The 23,006-nt window shown below is 35.4% G+C and overlaps 1 protein-coding gene across 6 annotated transcripts in view; it reads left to right on the top strand.

Annotated features, from left to right (window-relative positions):
* EPHA6 (EPH receptor A6) overlaps positions 1–23,006 on the top strand; it is a 946,574-nt gene that overhangs the window by 66,915 nt on the left and 856,653 nt on the right. For all 6 annotated transcript variants that reach the window (XM_081572572.1, XM_081572573.1, XM_081572575.1 and 3 more), the window contains exon 2: positions 12,843–12,907. In XM_081572572.1, the coding sequence (XP_081428698.1) occupies positions 12,843–12,907 (65 nt within the window). The remainder of the gene's footprint in view (positions 1–12,842; positions 12,908–23,006) is intronic.

The following is a 23,006-nucleotide window of genomic DNA, read 5'->3' as shown; positions in this document are numbered from 1 at the left end:
TTGTTTTTACTTGGTACTTTTTTTTTTTTTATTTCTGATGATTAAAACTTAGATTAGGACATGTTTACTTCTGATGTTTAACTTTTAAAATATCCCACTCTAAGTAAAACAGTATGTCTCTCCTGACAAATTTAGCAGATATTTCCTGTATTTGGTACTACTTTGGAGAAGAGTACCGTTCAGGTAGGAAATTGTTATTTCTCTTCCTGTTGTCTATTGGGATTCTTTTCTACAGTCTGTTCATTCTTAGCACTTCTTTAGAAACTGAGATAAGTGGTCCATTTACTGACAGTTTTGATGGTGATGTTGATGTACTATTTGGTGTCTGCCCTTTTAGAAAAGCAAATTAATTCTGTACATTCTAGTAAGTAGCTTCAGCCTTTCCTCTTCTGCACCTTCTGAATAAGGGCATTTTAATCTGTTTTACTATTTACATGTTTGAATAAACTATGTCATGCGAGTTGACACAAAAATCTAACAGCTGGAGTGAAAAAATAACACCAGATACTCCTTTAGGGTAGACATTGTATCTTATAAACTTTCTATACCCTCCATTTGTTAATATAGAGTCTAAATATTGCAGAAACTCAATTAATGTTTGTTGAAATAATATTAAAATATATTCATATAAAATCAAGTAAAATATTTTAACTATCATGTCCTAAAGAAGGAAGTAAAAACTTTCTATCATGTCTATGTAAGTGTAATGGAAGAAGAAAACAAATCTATAAAATTTTTTTTTTCTTTCCATTTTTGAGGAAAAAAGAAAAGATTCTTTTTCACTCAAGTTTTTCTTACAGTCTAGTAAAAATCATTTTTTCCTTCTCAATGCAGATCCACTTTGGTTTTAAGGTAAGGGTTTCAATAGGTTTTTTAGACTTTTCTTCCATTATATAGAAATGGTTTTGCGTTGATATGTACATTACGTTGTAGATAAGACTTCCAAATAAGTAGTCATACTCTCTTTTACCAGAGCTATAAAAACAAAGATTTAGGGTCCTTTCAGACCTTGACTTTAATTAAAAAAAAAAGGGAAAATGTTCAAGCCATGGAAAACAAGTGAGAAGTGTGAGAAAGGAATGAACTAGAAACACAAAAAGCCTCTCTGATACTGTGTAAGTGATGGGGAGAAAGTGCAGTGATTTGAGCTAAGTGGAGTTTTTGAGTGAGTTTATGTTGTGAGTTTCTGTGAGTGATGAAAAAAATCATGTTTATGAAATATAAGATTAGAAAATGTAAGACTAAAGCCAACTAGTCTCTTCTACCTATTAAAACTTTGAAGCAGATGAAAGTAATACTTCTACTAAATGAAGTGTTCAATACTTAGTTTCTTTGTAGGTCAAAGAGTTGAGGATGTCAAAATGAAAGTATTATGTATTGCTATTCATTTGTAACATACAAAATTTCCTTTATTTTTTTTAAGCTGGTAGATAATTGAACAATTTATGGGGAAAGCATGACTTGAGTGACTCATTGATAAGTCTTAAAGACCTTGTTCAGGAGCCCAGAGGCCAATATCACTCAGTGAGTTTGTGATGGGTTTAGATCCACCCCTGGTTCTCCTTCAGTTTCTGTGGTAAGCCTTCCTGTCTAATGGCAGACTTTAGAAATGATTATGGGACTGAAGCATATAAGTCTATGTCAAGCAGGATAACCATATAAGGTTTCTTTTGAGTAAACTAAGAGGGTGTGGAAGTGAGGATGGACATTACTTGCTATATTTTTAGTCAACTTTTTACCATTCATTATTTGGATAAGTTTTTCAGTGACAGTTCTTACTCATTGGTATAACTTGCCTTCTAAAAAGCAAACTAGCTTGAATTCCACTCCCCCCAACCCCGCTTTTCTGCGTTTAAGGTGATAATTAAGGAAAGCAGTTTCTGGTTATTATAGCTTATTTTTCCATCAGAACTAAAAAACACTGATTTGTTTTCAAGAAGGGACAGAGACAGAAGTTTGAACCTGCTTTCTGAAAAAGAAAAAAAAAAAGATTATTTTCTATTAGAGTAGAAAGCTGAAGGTTGTGAGTTCACTTGTTCTAGACTGATTTTATTCTCTAATCTTGAGAAAGCTATTTAAAGTCTCTGTGGTCATATTACCTTATCTTTCAAGTAGGATTTCCAAACTCTCACCTAGGGTAGACAAAGTAACCATGAACAGCACCTGTATTAAAAATGAAAAAGCAACAAGAAAAATAGTAAAACTGTGACAAAACAAAATGCTGTAAGCATACTTAATGAACAAGTATTGATCTCAGTTTCTAAATAAAAGTACTTTGTTAATATATTTAAGAAGGAATGAGTCTCCTTGGAAAATGTCAGTATTCAGAGGGACATACTAAGGGGTAAACATAATAATCCTATGTTTACTTAAAGTAATCTGTGTTTGATTTATTTTTAGAAATTAAATATTGATTCTGACTCTCTGTGAGTGTAAAAACCCATAGTATCTGAAAGTTAAAACTGATTTTTGCCAATCAAACACATGCAGTTGTGTCAAAACATTAGTTAATATGGTAACCTAAATGCCAGTTTAAAATAGGATTTAAACAGGTTGATATTGAGTAGACTACTGCTGTTTATACATAGGTGGATATTAATAGATATAGATACCTATGTTCTTATATATCTGTGCCTATAATCCAAATTATTCTGTGATTGTTTTATATCTGGTCATGATGTCAGAAGTGTTCCCTTATTTTACCTACATTATGGGAGGTGGTAAGTGTGTTGCAGTCAATGGAACATGGAACTAACTAAAATCTCTACTAACTTGTTACTAAGTGACTTTATCTTTCTGGGTCTTATTTCTAAAATAAAGGCTCTTGCCCTTCTTTGTAAGAAGTCTGTTGGAGAAAATTCTAAACCAGTGTTTGCTGCTGTCTGAATGTTTAAAAATATTGATAAATCTTTGGACTCGATTCACATGCAATTAACTTGAATTTTTATAGCAAACCTATCCTAAAAGAATAACTACTTTCTTAGTGGGTTGATTGATCTCTTATTGTTTAATTTTTCAAAATGCTGTATTAAATAAAATCTCGTCATTTTTTATTATGCAGTTGGAATGAAGATAGTCTTCCATTGTATACTGTAAACATATATGCTAATTATTTAAAAAAATAGCTTTTTAAAATTAATTTATTTTAATTGGGGGCTAATTACAATATTGTAGTGGTTTTTGCCATATATTGACATGAATCAGCCGTGGGTGTACATGTATTCCCCATCCTGAACCCCCCTTCCACCTCCCTCCCATTCCATCCCTCAGGGTCATCCCAGTGCACCAGCCCTGAGCACCCTGTCTCATGCATCGAACCTAGACTGGCGATCTATTTCACATATGATAATATACATGTTTCAATGCTATTCTCTCAAATCATCCCACCCTCAGCTTTTGCCACCGAGTCCAAAAGACTGTTCTTTACATCTGTGTCTCTTTTGCTGTCTTGCATATAGGGTCATCATTACCATCTTTCTGAATGTTTTTAAATTAATATATCTTAAATTTACTGAAAGGGATATAAAGACTCAATAAATTATTCAAAGGAAAGAAATTAACATTGAGCTTCTTAATGTTGGATACTTATTACTCTCACATTTAATCCAGTGGTATCAACCTTGTCTTTGTCATTTGATATCTTATTTTAACTACAATAACATTTTCTTATAACTTCCAAAGAATGAGTAAAGGGAGCACTAATAAATTAAGAGATATTTTCAGAGAAAGATATGCTAGAGATTTATTTCTGAAAGTTGATAGGGAAATTGTGCATAGTTTAACATATTCTATGCATTATGTTGCTTATTAAATGAAATAAACATTTTAAAACTTTAGTTTGATACCACCAACCTACTACTTTTATGTATTGTTAGTTTATCCAATTTCTCATTTATTTTGATGTGAATAAATAATTATATTTTCACGTGTAACCACTAAACAAATCACTGTTGTTAATCTTACCTATTTAAAATATTTCTATTAAATTAAAAATAAAAGAGTATTGAGTTTTACTGAAATTAATATTGAGATGGTGTTCTTTTCCTCTCTTAATTTACAGTATTTTTGCACTCTGGTATGGACTAGATAACTTTTATTTAAAGCCAGCAGGAGGAGCTCTCACCTTGCAGGGTCCAATGTAATTAGTATGCCTGAAAATCTGAGTTTGTGGGGTTTTTGTCTATGAAGCAACTGATAAAATTTAAACATATGACACATGTAATGGTGTTAAAAATAAAAATAAATCCTTAGTTTTATTTTGATATTAACGCATCCTTCACCTGTCAGGAATGCAAATTTGAAATTTTGCTGTTCTTACAAATTTTTAGAAGGTAGGATTGCAGTTTAATGAGGAAGATAAAGCAGTTATGTAAATCTTGTTTCATGAAGCTACTAATAAACAAAAAAGGTGCTCTTAAGGATCTTCACTGTTATATATATGAACATATTTTCTTTTTTTGTTTATTTTGAAATTATTATATTTCAGTTTACAAATTATAAATATTTTAAGAATTGAGCAGCCCAAAGATATTTTAGAAAAATAATTACCACAATTAATCAATTAATTAATTTGACAGTTTATGAAAAAGAAATCTTCATTGGTAGACTTCAATATTAGGGAGTTTTAAACTCTATACTAAATTCCCTGATTTAAATGGCATGATACCAATAAAGCTTCTGTAGAACCCATTGATCAGCAATCAATGCAAAGAAATAGAGGAAAATAACAGAATGGGAAAGACTAGAGATCTCCTCAAGAAAATTGAAGATACCAAGGGAACATTTCATGCAAAGATGGGTTCGATAAAGGACAGAAATGGTATGGACCTAAAAGAAGCAGAAGATATTAAGAAGAGGTGGCAAGAATACACAGAAGAACTAAACAAAAAAGATCTTCATGACCCAGATAATCACGATGGTGTGATCACTCACCTAGAGCCAGACATCCTGGAATGTGAAGTCAAGTGGGCCTTAGGAAGCAACACTACGAACAAAGCTAGTGGAGGTGATGGAATTCCAGTTGAGCTATTTCAAATCCTGAATGATGATGCTGTGAAAGTGCTGCACTCAATATGCCAGAATATTTGGAAAACTCAGCGAGGCCACAGGACTGGAAAAGGTCAGTTTTTATTCCAATCCCAAAGAAAGGGAATGCCAAAGATTGCTCAAACTACTGCACAATTGCAGTTTTCTCATGTGCTAGTAAAGTAAAGCTCAAAATTCTCCAAGCCAGGCTTCAGCAATACGTGAACCATGAACTTCCAGATGTTCAAGCTGGTTTTAGAAAAGGCAGAGGAACCAGAGATCAAATTGCCAACATCTGTTGGATCACTGAAAAAGCAGGAGAGTTCCAGAAAAACATCTATTTCTGTTTTATTGACTATGCCAAAGCCTTTGACTATGTGGATCACAACAAACTGTGGAAAATTCTTAAAGAGATGGGAATACCAGACCACCTGACCTGCCTCTTGAGAAACCTGTATTCAGGTCAGGAAGCAACAGTTAAAACTGGACATGGAACAACAGACTGGTTCCAAGGCTGTATATTGTTCCCCTACTTATTAAACTTATATGAAGAGTACATCATGAGAAACGCTGGGCTGGAAGAAGCACAAGCTGGAATCAAGATTGCCGGGAGAAATATCAATAACCCCAGATATGCAGATGACACAACCCTTATGGCAGAAAGTGAAAAAGAACTAAAAAACCTCTTGATGAAAGTGAAAGAAGAGAGTGAAAAAGTTGGCTTAAAACTCAACATTCAGAAAACTAAAATCATGGCATCTGGTCCCATCACTTCATGGGAAATAGATGGGGAAACAGTGGAAACAGTGTCAGACTTTATTTTTTGGGGGCTCCAAAATCACTGCAGATGGTGACTGCAGCCATGAAATTAAAAGACTCTTACTCCTTGGAAGGAAAACTATGACCAACTTAGATAGCATATTAAAAAGCAGAGACATTACTTTGCCAACAAAGGTCCATCTAGTCAAGGCATGGTTTTTCCAGTAGTCATGTATGGATGTGAGAGTTGTTCTGTAAGGAAAGCTGAGCTCCAAAGAATCGATGCTTTTGAACTGTGGTGTTGGAGAAGACTCTTGAGAGTCTCTTGGACTGCAAGGAGATCCAACCAGTCCATCCTAAAGGAGATCATTCTTGGGTGTTCATTGGAAGGACTGATGTTAAAGCTGAAGCTCCAATACTTTGGCCACCTCATGCGAAGAGTTGACTCATTGGAAAAGACCCTGATGCTGGGAAGGATTGGGGGCAGGAGGAGAAGGGGACAACAGAGGATGAAATGGCTGGATGTCATCACCAACACAATGGACATGAGTTTGGGTAAACTCCAGCAGTTGGTGATAGACAGGGAAGCCTGGCATGCTGCGATTCATGGGGTCACAAAGAGTTGGACACAACTGAGAGACTCAACTGAACTGAGAACCCGCTGATGAGAAAAGTAGGATATAGACTTATCTAGGTTTGGAATCAGGAAAGTAAGTGGTGATTTTTCTCTGCATCTACAAAAATAAAAAGAGAAAAACAAATAATGAAGTTTTATATTCAAACTTGAAGGAAGAAAACACTTTAAATTTTTAAAGGGGTAGTCTAGCATTGGCTTCCCTGATAGCTTTGTTGGTCTGGTCAAGAATCCGCCTGCAATGCAGGAGACCCCAGTTTGATTCCTGGGTGGGGAAGATCCGCTAGAGAAGGGATAGGCTACCCACTCTAGTATTCCTGGGCTTTCTTTGTAGCTCAGCTGGTAAAGAATCCATCCACAATGCGGGAGACTTGGGTTTGATCCCTGCTGTGGGATGATCCCCTGGAGAAGGGAACGGCTACCCACTCTGGTATTCTGGCCTGGAGAATTCATGGACTGTGTAGTCCATGGGGTCGCAAAGAGTCGGACACGACTAAGCGAGTTTCACTTACTTACTTCCTTATTCTAGCATGAATCTCCTTGGTTGGAATCACTTTGTGATGCTAGGGAAAATATATAAGCTCTCTGAGCCTTAGTTTTCTCACGTGTAACTTGAGCATTAAAAAAAAAAAATATATAGGGCAATGTGAGATTCCTTGAAGTAGGAAATATATAAAACATCCTTCCTATATGTATGCATGCTAAGTCGCTTCAGCCGTATCCGTATACACTTTGGTTGTATCTCTGTGACCGCATGGACTGGAGCCTACCAGGCTCCTCTGTTCATGGGATTTTCGAGGCAACAGTATTGGAGTGGGTTACCATTGCTGTTCTCCAGAGGATCTTCCTGACCTAGGGATCAAACCCATGTCTCTTATGTCTCCTGCAATGGGAGTCAGGTTCTTTATCACTAGCACCAACTGGGAAGCTCATCTGTCTGAATTAGTATCATTACTTAATCAGCCTCCTAGGGAAAGAATGAGCTTCCGGGTGGCTTAGTGGTAAAGAATCTGCTGCAACGCAGGAGACACAGGAGACACGGGTTCAATCCACACAAGATCCCCTAGAGTAGGAAATGGCAACTCACTCGAGTATTTTTGCCTGGAAAATCCCATGGACAGAGGACCCTGCTAGACTCCAGTCTATGGGGTCACAAGGAGTCAGACATGAATGATGTATTCCAAAATATAAATGTGTTAAATGAGTAACATTAAATTTTTGAGTACCCCAAAGTAGATTCTGATATTACACATTTCTGAATTCTTTTCTATAGTATATTGTTGTTTATTCGCTAAGTTGTGTCTGATTCTTTTGTGACCTCATGGATTATAGTCTGCTAGTCTCCTCTGTCCGTGGGATTTCCCAGGCAAGAATACAGAAGCGAGTTGCTGTTTCCTTCTCCAGAGGGTCTTACCAACCCAGGGACTGAACTTGCGTCTCCTATATTGGCAGGTGGATTCTTTACCACTGAGCTAACATATATATCGGAGAAGGCAATGGCAACCCACTCCAGTACTCTTGCCTGGAAAATCCCATGGACGGAGGAGCCTGGTAGGCTGCAGTCCATGGGATCGCTAAGAGTCGGACACGACTGAGTGACTTCCCTTTCACTTTTCCCTTTCATGCATTGGAGAAGGAAATGGCAACCCACTCCAGTGTTCTTGCCTGGAGAATCCCAGGGACGGCGGACCCTGGTGGGCTGCTGTCTATGGGGTCGCACAGAGTCGGGCACAACTGAAGTGACTTAGCAGCAGCAGCAGCAGCAACATATATATACCAAAAATAAAATTATATTCATTTGATAACTTAAGCTTGGAGTTTGAATATTTATTATGACTTCAGCTTTTTTTCTCTAATATGTGAGATTATTATTTTTACACTGAATGAACCCAAATGCCATTAAGTATCATTTTGTGAATTTTATGTGTGTGTTTGTGTATGTGTGTGTGTGTATGCATTTGTACTTTCTTTTACTTGTAGGCTTGTTAGAATTATATGTTAATATGGTGTAAATGAAGCTATTAATGCCTTTTTTAAAAACTCTAGCCCTGTATGTGTTCTTTTATCTCTTTACATGATATTAGCAGCATTGGAAGTCATAAAAGGTGTAGCATAATTTGGTCATTCCTTCTTCATTTATTAACGCAAATATTTCAATAAGAAGAATGTTCCTTCATTAACTATTTGTTTATTTAGAAACAGTTCATACATAAAAAACAAAATAAGTATATTATTCTTTTCAGATTTTTAACAGTTTTTAAAATAATGGCTTCCTGCTGCATACTGCAAAATATATTAGTAGGTATATTTTATCATTATGAATGCATAGATTTAAGTATATTTGAAGTATTTCAATCCATTATAGGCATTAATCTTGTGTATGTTCAAATTATCTATTTTTACCAGTGGAAGTTTATGCCAGTTGGTTCTTGAGTCCTTTTTACATGCCCCTAGTAAACACTGATATATTCCTTGATTTGGTGTATGGACTATAAAACACCACCAATGAAGTAGTTTTACAAAACATAAAAAATAAATGGAACCTTGATCTAGTCAAGCCACTTAATATATCTACCATTTTAAAGAAAATGTAGAGAATGGGGAAGTATGTTCAGTGATTTCTCACAAAAAGGAAAATCTAGAATGTGTGATAAAACTACTTTTGTGGGTCAAATTTTTTTCTAGTAAATTTTATTTCATGTAGTGAAAAAGATAACTAGCTAGTTAAAACAACAATGAGATACTGTTGTACATCTGTTAGAATGCCTTAAAAAAAAGAAAACTGAACAGTACCAAATTCTAATGAAGATGTAGAACAATTGGAAAATCATACATTCTACTAAAGGGAATGTAAAACTACACAACCATTTGGAAACCAGTTTGACAGTTTCTTAAAAAATAAACATTCTCTATGTAACTCAGTAATTGCTATTTACAATGGAGAAATGAAAACTTTGGTTTCTATAAAAATCTGTACATGAAAATTCATCGGCTAGGGAATTCCATTCTATATAGTACTTTTCAGCAATAAAAAGGAACTGAATATTCAGTTGTATATATTGATACACACAGCAACATAAATGAATCTCAAATGTATTACACTGAGTGAAAGAAAGCAGACTCAAAAAACATCATACTGTATGATTTCATTCATTCAACATTATGGGAAAGTAAAAATCAAGGGACAGAAGTCAGATGAATGGTTTCTGGGAATTATTGAGGGGACTGGATTTACCATAAAGGAACACAGGGGAAATTTTGGTGGTGATGGAAATATCCTATAGCTTGATTGTAGTGGTAGTTACATGATATTGGAGTTTGTCACAATTCCTAGAAATGCTCATTTAAATAGACTGACTTTTATTGTAAGCAAATCATACCTCAATAAATCTAACTTAGAAAAAAGGAAAAGTGGGAACCTATAAAATAAAATAAAAAAGCAAAGAGAACAAGACCTCATTGTAATGTATGGACTAATTTAGATCTTGATTTTCTGTTAAAATAAGTTGGGACCATAGGAATATTGAACACTGACTGGATATTTGATGATATTAATTAATAGATATTATTTATAGTAATGGATTGAGATATAGTTATATTAAGAGGAATCTTTATCTTAGCTATACATACTGAAATTTTTACAGATGAAATTAGATGATTATTAGAATTTGCTTCAAAGAGATCTTGCAGTAAGAGTAGGTATGCAAGTATAGATGAAATAAGATTGGCTATAGGTTTGTAACAATTGAGACAGGGTAATTAATACAATGAGGGTTCATTGTACTGTTTTCTCCACATTTTAAAGTATTTGAGAATTTTGCATAATTAAAATTAATTAAATGATTGCAGCTCAGTTTTACAAATATATGCTTAGTGAATATATTGGGAGAATATTCTGCAATGAGCATGTAGAGTTTATCTCAGAAATTTAAGCAGGGTTTCATACTAAAAATCAATAAAGTATATCACAGTCATTCAAATAAGAAAAAAATCACAGTATCCTTACCATAAAGTCCAAACAACAGATGCCAAATAACATATTTCCAATGGCACTTTTTTAAACTACCAAAAACCCTCCACTTTCTTAACTAGATAAAATAAAACTTGAGATGAGATACCAAAGCATTGTTTCTTACAGTTTGGTCCATGACCTTATTGGGGATTTGGAGGTAGAAGTTAAAAATAAAGATCTGCTGAATTATGGGTTGTATATGAAGCTGAAACTCCCAATACTTTGGCCACCTGATGCGAAGAACTGACTCATTGGTAAAGACCCTGGTGCTGGGAAAGACTGAAGGCAGGAGGAGAAGGGGACAACAGAGGATGAGATGGATGGTATTACTGACTCAATGACATGAGTTTGAGCAAACTCCAGGCATTGGTGATGAACAAGGAAGCCTGGTGTGCTGCAGTCCATGGGGCCACAAAGAGTCGGACACAACTGAGTGACTGAACTGAACACATTAACTTGCTGGAAACACTATCAAAATACTCCCCAGTGGATCTCCATTTATCTTTCTAGCCTCATTTCTGTCCTCTTAATTCCCCTAAATATTTTCCACTCCTACTTCCCACTCCAGCAACTGAGAACTAATTTAGTATAGCTCAGTGACTTTATAGAAGGTATTCTAAAATAAATTTGTTTCTCAGAATATGTGATTAAAGACCCCTTCATCCTAGCCCAGACCAAATTGCATTTCCTTTATGAAGTCATCTCAGACCTCCATGCCAGCCTTTTTGTTGTTGTTGTTCAGCTGCTAAGTCATGTCTGACTCTGAAACCCCATGGGCTGCATCATGCCAGGCTTCCCTGTCCTTCCCTATCTCCCAGAGTTTGCTCAAACTCATGTCTGTTGTGTTGATGATGCCATCCAACCATCTAATCCTCTGTTGTCCCCTTCTCCTCCTACCTTCACTCTTTCCCAGCATCAGTGTCTTTTCCAGTGAATCAATTCTTTGCATCAGGTGGCCAAAGTATTGGAGCTTCAGCTTTAGCACCAGTCCTTTCAATGAATATTCAGAGTTGACTTCCTTTAGGATTGATTGGTTTGATCTCCTTGCAGTCCAAGGGACTGTCAAGGGTCTTCTCCAGCACCACAGTTTGAACGCATCAATTCTTGAGTGCTCAACCTTCTTTATGGTCCAACTCTCATATCCATTCAGCCTTAGCCTAATTTAATTGTTAAGCTATTGTGTAGTCTACAATTTTAAAATTTAAGAGAATATGTCCTGATTATTTGTTTGTATGTCTTCCCAACCAGATTATGAGTTACTTTTGGTCAGGGAAAAAGGTGTATTTTTTTTGTTTTGGCTTTTACTTCATTTAGCAGTAAGTATACTAGCACATAAAATAATAATGTAATCCATGCTTTAAAAATATGAGTTTATTCAAAATGAGTTGCCAGTCATATACAAAGTCATTTAATAACACAGAAAGAAAATATACAGACCTGCTTTAAAATTTTTATTTCTTTAGTATGGTAAAAAAAAAAAAATGACTATTTTTATAAATGAGAGGGAAAACAAAGGTAGTCATTTCACTGTTGGTCTGCAAAGTGGCCCCATAGTCACTCGGGGCAAGGACAGAGCAAAGGAAGGAGCAGATCACTCCAGATTGGTAGGCGGCAGGTTTAATAAGTAGTCTTATATGTACAAGACTTGTCTTGTGCAGCTGCCAGACAAGTAGACCTCTACACTTGACCACCAGAGTCCTAGAGGTCTGAACAGGGTTCAATCATATGTACATTATAGATGGTTTCAGCAGCAGCACCTTACCCTCTCAAGGCTCTACCCTTAGAACAGCTACCGCTGTGGGAATGATAGGCAGAGTGTACACTCTAAGGTGAGTGAGCTCAAGAGCCTCCCATCCATTGGTCAGGTACTGCTTATGGGTCATCTGGTGGTTGTATTCTCTTGCTTACCTCTTCCAACATTTATCATTTTTACTAAAAATGACTGTGTTAGTTATGCTAGTGTTTTTATACTCACGTTTCATATTTTAAAATTAATATATAACTACCACATTCATTTTATATTTACGTTGTGGCTCAGCTGGTAAAGAATCCATCTGCAATGCAGGAGACCTGGGTGTGATCCTTGGGTTGGGAAGATCCCCTGGAGAAGGGAACGGCTACCCACTCCAGTATTCTGGCCTGGAGAATTCCATGGACTGTATAGTCCCTGGGGTCGCAAAGAGTCGGACACAACTGAGAGACCTTCACTTTCACTTTCAATATTATTATATATTAAGCTTTAGTATTTATAAATAATTTTACAGTAAGCCATGCAACTTATTAAAGCTATTAAAGGTTATTCAAAGAATAATAGTAAAGGTAGTTGACATTAGTGATTTAAATAACTACTTTCTATTTACATCAATTAAGAAGTTCATGTAAGTGTTTTTTTTGTTGTTTATTTGATTCCAGTTGTGTTGCTTGATACAACAACTGTGCTGGGAGAGCTAGGATGGAAAACATATCCATTAAATGGGGTAAGTTTAAATATCTTTCAAAATTGTTATTCTTGTTGAGTTTTTAGGGTGTATTATAATAGTTAAAAGAACAGAGTATTGCTCAATGTTTTAAGTATGAATTTTAGCATAAAACTTAAATCCTATGGAAAAGATTAAAATACAATTAGAACTGTTAATCAGTGGAATGATATATAAAAACACTTTCTTCTAAATTAGTGATTGTTCTTTAATATATTGTTTATATATAGTAGTATTAGAATAGTGCCCATATATTTTCTTTAAAAATAAATGTTTTCTGTGTATATGTTAAATTTGGTAACCTCATTGAATATTTGTATGTAAACAACTTTAGATTTCATAGCATAAGTCAGTTTTACAGATTCCATTTGGTGTTCATTAGAAAATATGAATCTTCTAAAGTAGTTATGTATCTTTTGAACTTTTCAAAAAGGTACATTATGTTTAGATTTTTGTTAGCAGAGTGTAGTTGCTTTTGAAAGGCTTATAAGGATGTATAATTTACTAAGTATAGTTTTTCGGGTATTGACATCATTTTAGCTATGGTTGTACTTGACTTTTTACATGTTTTGATATACTTTGCGTCATTTTAACATTCAGTTTATTTCTACATTTTTTATTTCAAGCTAAAATAAAAGGGCAATTTGTGATGCGTTTTACCTTGATTTGTTTGTTTAAACAAATCTTCAACAATGGAGGCAGTCAGTTGTTTCCAGATATACTTGGGTTAGGTTTTCTTCCTTTTCTTAGAAATTGTATTCTTCTCATTCATGACATTCTCCCTGATACTATTCTACATTGCTTTTTTATGTTATATTTACAAATTTAAATCTGAAAGGAGAAGTTGACCCAAAATGGTTTTGTTTTTAGAATCATTAGAATAATGCTATTTGAGTTTGACCTTTATGTCAGGAGTTATTCAACAGTCACTCATAGAATTTTTACTTTCAAATATAAATTCCTGTAAGAGTTTAAACTTTTGTTTAACAGGTTTTTTGTTTCTTTAGATTTGTTTGTTTATAGCCTGTGGTTTTATTGTTTCTGAAGTTTTAATCTAATAGAGTTCTTGTCAGGCCATTTCTGAGAATGTATCTTTTAAACTAAGATTATGCTTTTACCTTCATTATCTTATTTTCATTAAAATGAATATACATCAGTATTCATTGAATGTAGTTAGTATGTTATATTAATCACGTTACTTTGAAGTGAATAAAACTTGTTTTCCAGAATATCTTTCTAAGATATACATCTTTCTCAGTAGATGAAGTAACTTATAAGGACTTACAAATGATTAAGTAGTCTATAAGCCCCACTTTTTCATTTTCTGAAAAAAATGACAAAAAATTTTAGCAGTCATACTATCACTGGTTTTATGTAATCATTTTATGCTTTTATGTAATCATAGCCAAAGAATCATATGAGGAACAGCAGGAGTTGTGCCCCTGCTCTGGTAATTGTGTTTGGCTTGATCACAGGGCTGCATTTCTTAATGCAAGCTGGTAACCAGGAAACATAGAGATGTACAGAGTTACAAATAAACTTATTACTATCATTCTTGTAATGATTTTGTCATAGGTGTTATGAATTGGGAATTTTTCTACGTCTGGTTTATTATATTAGTGAGGGCAGGGTTGTCTGAAAAATGATGTTTACTTCATAATTTTCTATTTGCCAGACACTGCTATGAGAATTTTATCCTTTTATTTTTCACAATGGCCCTATGAGGTTTGTCTTAGTTCCATTTTCCTGCGGGAGAAACCCAGTATTAAGGAGAATAAGGAACAAAAGATACCAATAATTTATAGGCCAGGTAGTGAGTGATGTACTTCAATACATGATGCATTATTTCTGACTCTAGTGCCTGTATACTTATGATGGCCCTGCTAACAGAGGAAGACTGGAAACTTTATGAAAAGCCAGTTACTTATGTGTAATATTTGCATAATTGATTCAGATTTTTTTCTCCCCTTGATAAACATACTGCTAGACTGAAATGTGCATTTTGGTCACCAACAAAGAATGAGCAGGAGAAGAGAGAAAGAAGAAGGGAAGGAAACTACAGTAGAAAATAAATATGATAGAATAAGGTAGCAAAGGAAAAGATGGTTAAAAATTCATTGAGCATTTACCACATGCTAGGCTTTGTTCAAAGCACTCTACTCATATGAGTCCTAGAAATCAAGAATAAATTTTCTCTATTGAAAGATGTGAACCTGAGGTACGTTAAATAACTTCTACATGGTCACAGAGCGAGGAAGTAATTCAGCAAAATTTCTAAGCCAAACATGTTTTAATCTTCACATGTATCTGTGGTCATTTCACAGCTCAGTGCTTTTTGCTTAAGATTCTGCAATGTAAAGATAAAGGGCAATGACCAATACATAGAGACTACAGAGGGAAAAGTAATACAAGGATTCAGACATTAAAAAGTAACCTGAATACTCAGTTACCTTGGGATATCACTGATGGGATAGGCTATATTACTTTTAGATTATCACCCAGATAGTAATGCATATATGGACAATGTCAGCAGTAGGAATTCTTGAAAATTGGAGTACATGGAAATATTTTATAAGAGATATGGATGAAGCTTCATGAATTAGATAAAACAAAGGTGAATCAAGGGAAATAGTAAAATGGACAGACAACATTAGTAAATTTTAAAGAAAATACACAACTTACGTTTCTCTTTTAATGAAGAGAATAGGTTACTGACAAGAATAGAGCTTTCAGTTCAGTTGATCAGTCCTGTCCGACTCTCTGCAACTCCATGGATTGCAGCGTGTCAGGCTTCCCTTGTCCATCCCCAACTCCCAGAGCTTGCTCAAACTCATGTCCATTGCGTTGGTGATGCCATCCAACCATCTCATCCTTTGTTATCCCCTTCTGTCCCGCCCTCAACCTTTCCCAGCATCAGGGTCTTTTCCAGTCAGTCGGTTCTTCACATCAGGTGGCCAAAGTGTTGGAGTTTCAGCTTCAACATCAGTCCTTCCAATGACTATTCAGGACTGATTTCCCTTAGGATTGACTGGTTTGATCTCCATGCAGTCCAAGGGACTCTCAAGAGTCTTCTCCAACACCACAGTTCAAAAGCATCAATTCTTCATCACTCAGCTTTCTTTATAGTCCAACTCTCACATACATACATGACTACTGGAAAAACCATAGCTTTGACTAGATGGGCCTTTGTTGACAAAGTAATGTCTCTGCTTTTTAATATGCTGTTTAGGTTGGTCATAACTTTTCCTCCAAGGAGCAAATGTCCTAATTTCATGGCTGCAATCACCATCTGCAGTGATACTGGAGCCCCACAAAATAAAGTCTCTGACTGTTCCCATTGTTTCCCCATCCATTTGCCAGGAAGTGATAGGACCAGATGCCATGATCTTAGTTTTCTGAATGTTGAGTTTTAAGCCAGCTTTTTCACTCTCCTCTTTCACTTTCATCAAGAGGCTCTGTCGTTCTTCTTTACTTTCTGCCATTAGAATGTTGTTATCTGTGTATCTGAGGTTATTGATATTTCTCCTGGCAATCTTGATTCCAGCTTGTGTGTCATCCAGCCTGGCATTCTGCATGAATAGAGCTTTACTTGGTGCTATTTATAGGTTAAAACAAGTGAGTAGATAAGCAGAAAAGATGGAAAAACTCTGAGCCATGGTAATTTGAATGGCCATTTTAACTAAAGTTGCCTTTTCTCAGAGATACTACTTCAGTTGGTTTTATAAATATGTAAAGGCAACTAGATGATGTATTCGACAATCTTTTGACGTAAAGCATATCTGGTGTTTTTCTGAATAAAGTATTTCCTAGTAATAACTTTTAAATTGATAAAATTTTCTTCATTTAAAGAAATGAACTAAGTAATATTTTTGAAATCATATAATGTATGATTTACAGTATCAATCATATAAAATATGTGGTTTAGTAAATTATCTCATACTGATTTTGGTTTTTATTCTTTTTTTTTACCTAAAATGCCCATTTTACCCATAGTAACATACTGACTGATGTAGTTACAGTAGTAGGCATTCATTTTGTGCCGGTAAACAAAACCATTTCCGGTTATTTGAGTAAAACGTAAGCACCTTTGGTTAGCAAATATGAAAAATAGATGAGTAATCTTGAGCAAATGATTCTTTAGGCTTTCAAAATGAAAAGAAAATATATTTATTCTGAAATGCTTGTCAACTCATTTTTGCCAATATTGAAAATATACTTTTAAAAAAAGTCATGTCCTGAATTCAGTTTAACAAGTTGCTATTTTACATTCTTTGTGTCAGGTACTCTTTAGAAATAATGTCTTCACAGTCTTAGTGCCAATGAGAGTATATTCAGGTAATTCTCAGTAATGTTTTGTGAAAGAATAATAAAAGGAGAAATGAATTCTCATCAAGAAAAATTGGTTGTAGGATGTAACATATTAGTAATATATCAGCTCTTTCTTATACACTGAAGGAATCACAGGTGGGCTGGAAGAGAGGGTAGAAGCACCTTTTAGGAAAAGAGAATGACTTGAAGACAGGCACACTGTTCTTAAATATGTGCATTAGGTTTTAGGAATGTTCAGAATAATTTGTATGGCTGAAGGGAAGAGATATGGTGGATAGTGAGTGAAAGTTGCTCAGTTGTGTCTGACTCTCTGCAACCCCGTGGACTATACAGTTCATGGAATTCTCCAGGCCAGAATACTGGAGTGGGTAGCCATTCCCTTCTCCAGGGGATCTTCCCAATCCAGGGATCAAACCCAGGTCTCCCACATTGTGGGTGGATTCTTTACCAGCTGAGCCACAAGGGAAGCCCAAGAATACTGGAGTGGGATGCCTATCCCTCGTCCAGGGGATCTTCCCCACCCAGTCATCCAAGCGGAGTCTCCTGCATTGCATGTGGATTCTTTACCAGCTGAGCTACCAGGGGAGTCATTTACAGAAGCTTTTTAAAATATAAAGTGACAATATGAAGCAGTGTGACAGGTTTCCTCTGTCACTTTTAAACTGGTTTAGAAGGCAGTCCCCAGAATTCCAGTAATGCTGTGGAAATACTACCATTTTAATTTACAACCAGGATAAGCTGCATTCAGCTAGGAGCCAAGGGGTCTAAGTTCTAGTTGCCATCTTACACCATGTGATCCTAAATACTCTCAGCTTATGATATCAGAAGCCTCATGACAAAAGGAAAGGGGGTGAATCAGGCCATCCTAAATATCCTTTCCAGTTCTGCACTTTGTAATTCTGTGAAATCAGAGTAGCATGTCCCAGGCTGTTTGGAATCAGGGATTTGAGAGCCTAAGTTCATGTATAGTACTTTTAATCTTCATACTTCTTTATTGAGTCATGTTCTTACTAAATGTATTTCCACATGCTGTGTATTTAAGTATATTTAAATAGACTCTCCATCATTAGCAATAAAAAATGTTTCTCAAGAATGTACTTTTCGTCTAGCTGTATTGTAGAAGACTTTGAATTTCAGTGTCTGAATTGATTTCTATATTATGTATCTCAACCCCATTAAGTAGAAATAAAAGTAAAAACTTTCTGAATTCTCTTGAACAATCAAAAATTATTGAAGCTTTCTTTTGTTTAAGACAATAATATAAATACTTGGAAGTGAAAGACAACTGGGAAAATTGTTAGGAAATAATGTTCAATTATTGATATGTTGAGAACAGAGTGAAATTGAATAATTGTATTTGTACAGAGAATAGAGCTTGGTTTTAGAAAAGAATGAATACATCAGTGAATTGGGGAACCAGTGGTTATAATTCTTAACACTGTGCTCTCACTGTCTGATGTTAAGTGTTTTATATCTACATAATTAAAATCTGTTAATAACTTTATCCTGTAAATGTCCTTTCTATCCTTTGTCAGTATACTACACTAAGGTGGTAAAATGATGATCTGGTAGAGTAGCTAACAGAGTGCCATGATAATCAGTGAAAGAATTCTGCTGCTGCTAAGCTGCTGCTGCTAAGTCGCTTCAGTCGTGTCCAACTCTGTGCGACCCCATAGACGGCAGCCCACCAGGCTCCGCCGTCCCTGGGATTCTCCAGGCAAGAACACTGGAGTGGGTTGCCGTTTCCTTCTCCAGTGCATGAAAGGGAAAAGTGAAGGTGAAGTCGCTCAGTCATCCGACTCTTAGCGACCCCATGGACTGTAGCCTACCAGGCTCCTCCGTCCATGGGATTTTCCAGGCAAGAGTACTGGAGTGGGGTGCCATTGCCTTCTCTGGAAAGAATGCTACATGAATAAAAAATTTTGTGCAGCACTATAGAAGTTACCTGAATACAATGTTTTCACAAATATTAAGTATAGACAGATGCCCTGGATTTTCTGTTTGCTATTAGTAACTAATAACTGGTTAATACTAAAATTTACTGTGTCCAAAACTGAAGAAGCTATTTCAATTTTGAAAGTCTCCTGAGAGGGAAACAGATAGTTTTTAAGAAGTCATGTTATTTCAATGCTATTAAGAAAAAAGAAACACAAAAGACATAGCTCATGCAATAACTTTATACAAAATAAGCAATTAATAAATATGTATCTCTTGAGTTTGTTCTCATAATCTGAAAATGTATGAAATAAAATTATATAAATTTTCTTGACACATTAACTCTCAGGTTTACTCCTTTTCTTTGATGCTTTGATTTACTCTATTTTTAACAAATATAGAATACAATAGGAAAAGGAATACAATAAGAGAGTATATTAGTTAAATTTGACATTCAAATCCTTAATACCCTTTATATATCAGTCCCTATTCAGCACCACACAACAGTAGGAGTTTGTCATATTGGGGCGTCTTGTCTCAATTATTACCTCTTAGTAATAAAAAGTAACTGCTATTAACCAGAAAAATAAAAAGGCTTTCATGATTAAAACCTTATATTGTTTTCCTTGAGACTTAGTAGTTATATTTGGTACTTAAACTTTAATAGCCATGTATTTTTTTTGTTTTAATATTGTAATTGAAAAGATAACGTTTTTGCATAGCCACATTGTGGCTATTAAAGGTATATATACTTAATAAAAGCTGATAGTTAAAGCATGGTATTTCATAATATAATTCCATAAAATATTATATAATTTATATATAAAATTATATATACTTAACGTGGATGGAAAAATTTGATTTTTAAGCATTCTGTTGACTCACATGAAATATTTTCACTATTTATTTTTATTTATAGTAATATTTTTAGTGATGAAATGAAACATTTACTTGCTCTGAATTTTTTTCCCCACTCTCCTCTCTTGGCTGCTACTGTATGCATATAGATCAGATCTAGTTTACAAGGTTGAATGGACACAGACTTATGCACTTCAGTATTCAAAATCCAGTTTCTCTTTCAACAGTAAAGTAAGCTTTAACAAAGTTTTAAGGGAAAACTGAATGTTAGTAGGAAGAAAAATTGCTATTGGATAGTAAGCTGCATTTTATATTGACTATGACAGAGATTGGAAAACTTTCTCAGATACCAAACATTGGTTTAAAATGTATATTACATGTATCTCATGCATGTGTGACTTAGATTGTCATTAGGGTTTGAATAATGTAAGGCCATAGAGGTATGTGATCTTATCTGTTAAATATAGTGAATTAGTGTTAGGAATTGAGAAGGCAGTGGCAACCCACTCCAATACTCTTGCCTGGAAGATCCCATGGATGGAGGAGCCTGGTAGGCAGCAGTCTATCGTGTCGCTAAGAGTTGGACACGACTGAGCGACTTCACTTTCACTTTTCACCTTCATGCATTGGAGAAGGAAATGGCAATGCACTCCAGTGTTCTTGCCTGGAGAATCTCAGGGACGGGGGAGCCTGGTGGGCTGCCGTCTACGGGGTCGCACAGAGTCGGACACGACTGAAGCGACTTAGCAGCAGCAGCAGCAGTGTTCGGAAATTTACTCTGAGATAGGAAAATGGGGATAAGTCATTCATGCCTAGATGAAAGCTATGAGTGAAACTAGCATTTCAATTACTAATGATTCTTATATTGAAAAAAAGACTAATGATTTTTATAATAAAAGAGGCTTATTTTGCAATTAAACTGTGTAGAAAGATAGTTGATTCAATATATCAGATCCTATTATTTTCTAATATCATTGTTCCTAAGTTGAAAAATCAAAGTAGAATGTGTTGACAATAGAATACCTAATAGTTAATTTATGCATTTCATATGGGAAGAATAAATTTATTATAGTAGCTGATTTTATGCTGCATTTTTTGTACATTTTATATTACATTGAAATTATCCAAAACTACGTATATGTGTTTGAATTCTGAGAATGTAAGCTTTCAGTTCAGTTCAGTCGCTCAGTCATGTCCGATTCTTTGCAACCCCATGAATCGCAGCATGCCAGCCCTCTCTATCCATCATGAGTTTACCCAAACTCATGTCCATCGAGTCGGTGATGCCATCCAGCCATCTCATCCTCTGTCGTCCCCTTCTCCTGCCCCCAATCATTGCCAGCATTAGGGTCTTTTCCAATGAGTCAACTCTTCGCATGAGGTGGCCAAAGTATTGGAGTTTCAGCTTTAACATCAGTCCTTCCAATGAACACCGAAGACTGATCTCCTTTAGGATGGACTGGTTGGATCTCCTTGCAGTCCAAGGGACTCTGAAGAGTCTTCTCCAACACCACAGTTCAAAAGCATCAATTCTTCAGGGCTCATCTTTCTTCACAGTCCAACTCTCACATCCATACATGACTACTGGAAAAACCATAGCCTCGACTAGACGGACCTTTGTTAACAAAGTAATGTCTCTGCTTTTTAATATGCTATCTAGATTGGTCATAACTTTCCTTCCAAGGAGTAAACGTCTTTTAATTTCATGGCTGCAGTCACCTTCTGCAGTGATTTTGGAGCCCAAAAAAATAAAGTCTGACACTGTTTCCACTGTTTCCTCATCTATTTCCCATGAAGTGATGGGACCAGATACCATGATGTTTGTTTTCTGAATGTTGAGTTTTAAGTCAACTTTTTCCACTGTCCTCTTTCACTTTCTTTAGTTCTTCTTCACTTTCTGCCATAAGGGTGGTGTCATCTGCATATCTGAGGTTATTGATGTTTCTTCCAGTAATCTTGATTCCAGCCAGCTTTTCTTCCAGCCCAGCTTTTCTCATGATGTACTCTGCATATACGTTAAATAAGCACGGTGACAATATACAGTCTTGATGTACTCCTTTTCCTATTTGGAACCACTCTCTTGTTCCATGTCCAGTTGTAACTGTTGTTTCCTGACCTGCATACAGGTTTCTCAAGAGACAGGTCAGATGGTCTTGTATTCCCATCTCTTTCAGAATTTTCCACAGTTTATTGTGATCCACAAAGTCAAAGGCTTTGGCATAGTCAGTAAAACAGAAATAGGTGTTTTTCTGGAACTCACTTGTTTTTTAGTGATAATTTAATGTTAAAAATGGATGTCAATTTCTGTTTTCAAAACTGATACCTAAATAGTTTTTATTTTTTTCCTCTGAGAAACTTAACAATGTATATGGTGGTTTTCTAAATGTCTGTCAGATTAATTTCAATCATATTGTTTCACATTTGAAAGAAATTACTTTTCAGTTTCAAAAGTTTCCATTGTCCTAGCCTGGTACTCAGAGATTCTTGCCTCAGTTGAGTCTGCTAATGAGCCACTTAGAGGCAGTCTTCATTTTCCATTATATTGTTCTTGATCTCTACCATTACTGTTTGATTTGTTCTTAGGATTTTCATCTCTTTGCTTACTACATCATCCCTCTCTTATTTGCTGTTGTCTAAGTTACCACTAAAGCCCTTAGCATATTTACCACAGATTTTAATAATTCCTGGTCTGATAATTCTAGCTTTCCTACCATACCTGACTCTGGTTCCAATGATTCTTCTCTTGAAACAGTGATTTTTTTTATGTCAGTACATCTTTTAAATTTTAACTGAAAGGTGGACATGATGTCTCGGTAAAAGGAACGAAGGTAACTAGGCCTTTAGTAAAGTGGTGGTAATGTGTGGGGGAAAGGAAAGTATTTTATAGTCTTATAATTAAGTCTAAGTCTTTTGGTTAGCCTGTACCTCTGGACTATGAAGTTTACCAGGGCTTCTCAATTTTCTTTTCCCTCATTAA

Source organism: Giraffa tippelskirchi, chromosome 2 (genome assembly GCF_054371585.1).
Source record: "Giraffa tippelskirchi isolate mGirTip1 chromosome 2, T2T-mGirTip1v1.2.pri, whole genome shotgun sequence".
Lineage (NCBI taxonomy): Eukaryota > Metazoa > Chordata > Mammalia > Artiodactyla > Giraffidae > Giraffa > Giraffa tippelskirchi.
The sequence above is the reverse complement of the archived record's forward strand: the minus strand, read 5'-3'. Positions and strand labels throughout refer to the sequence as shown.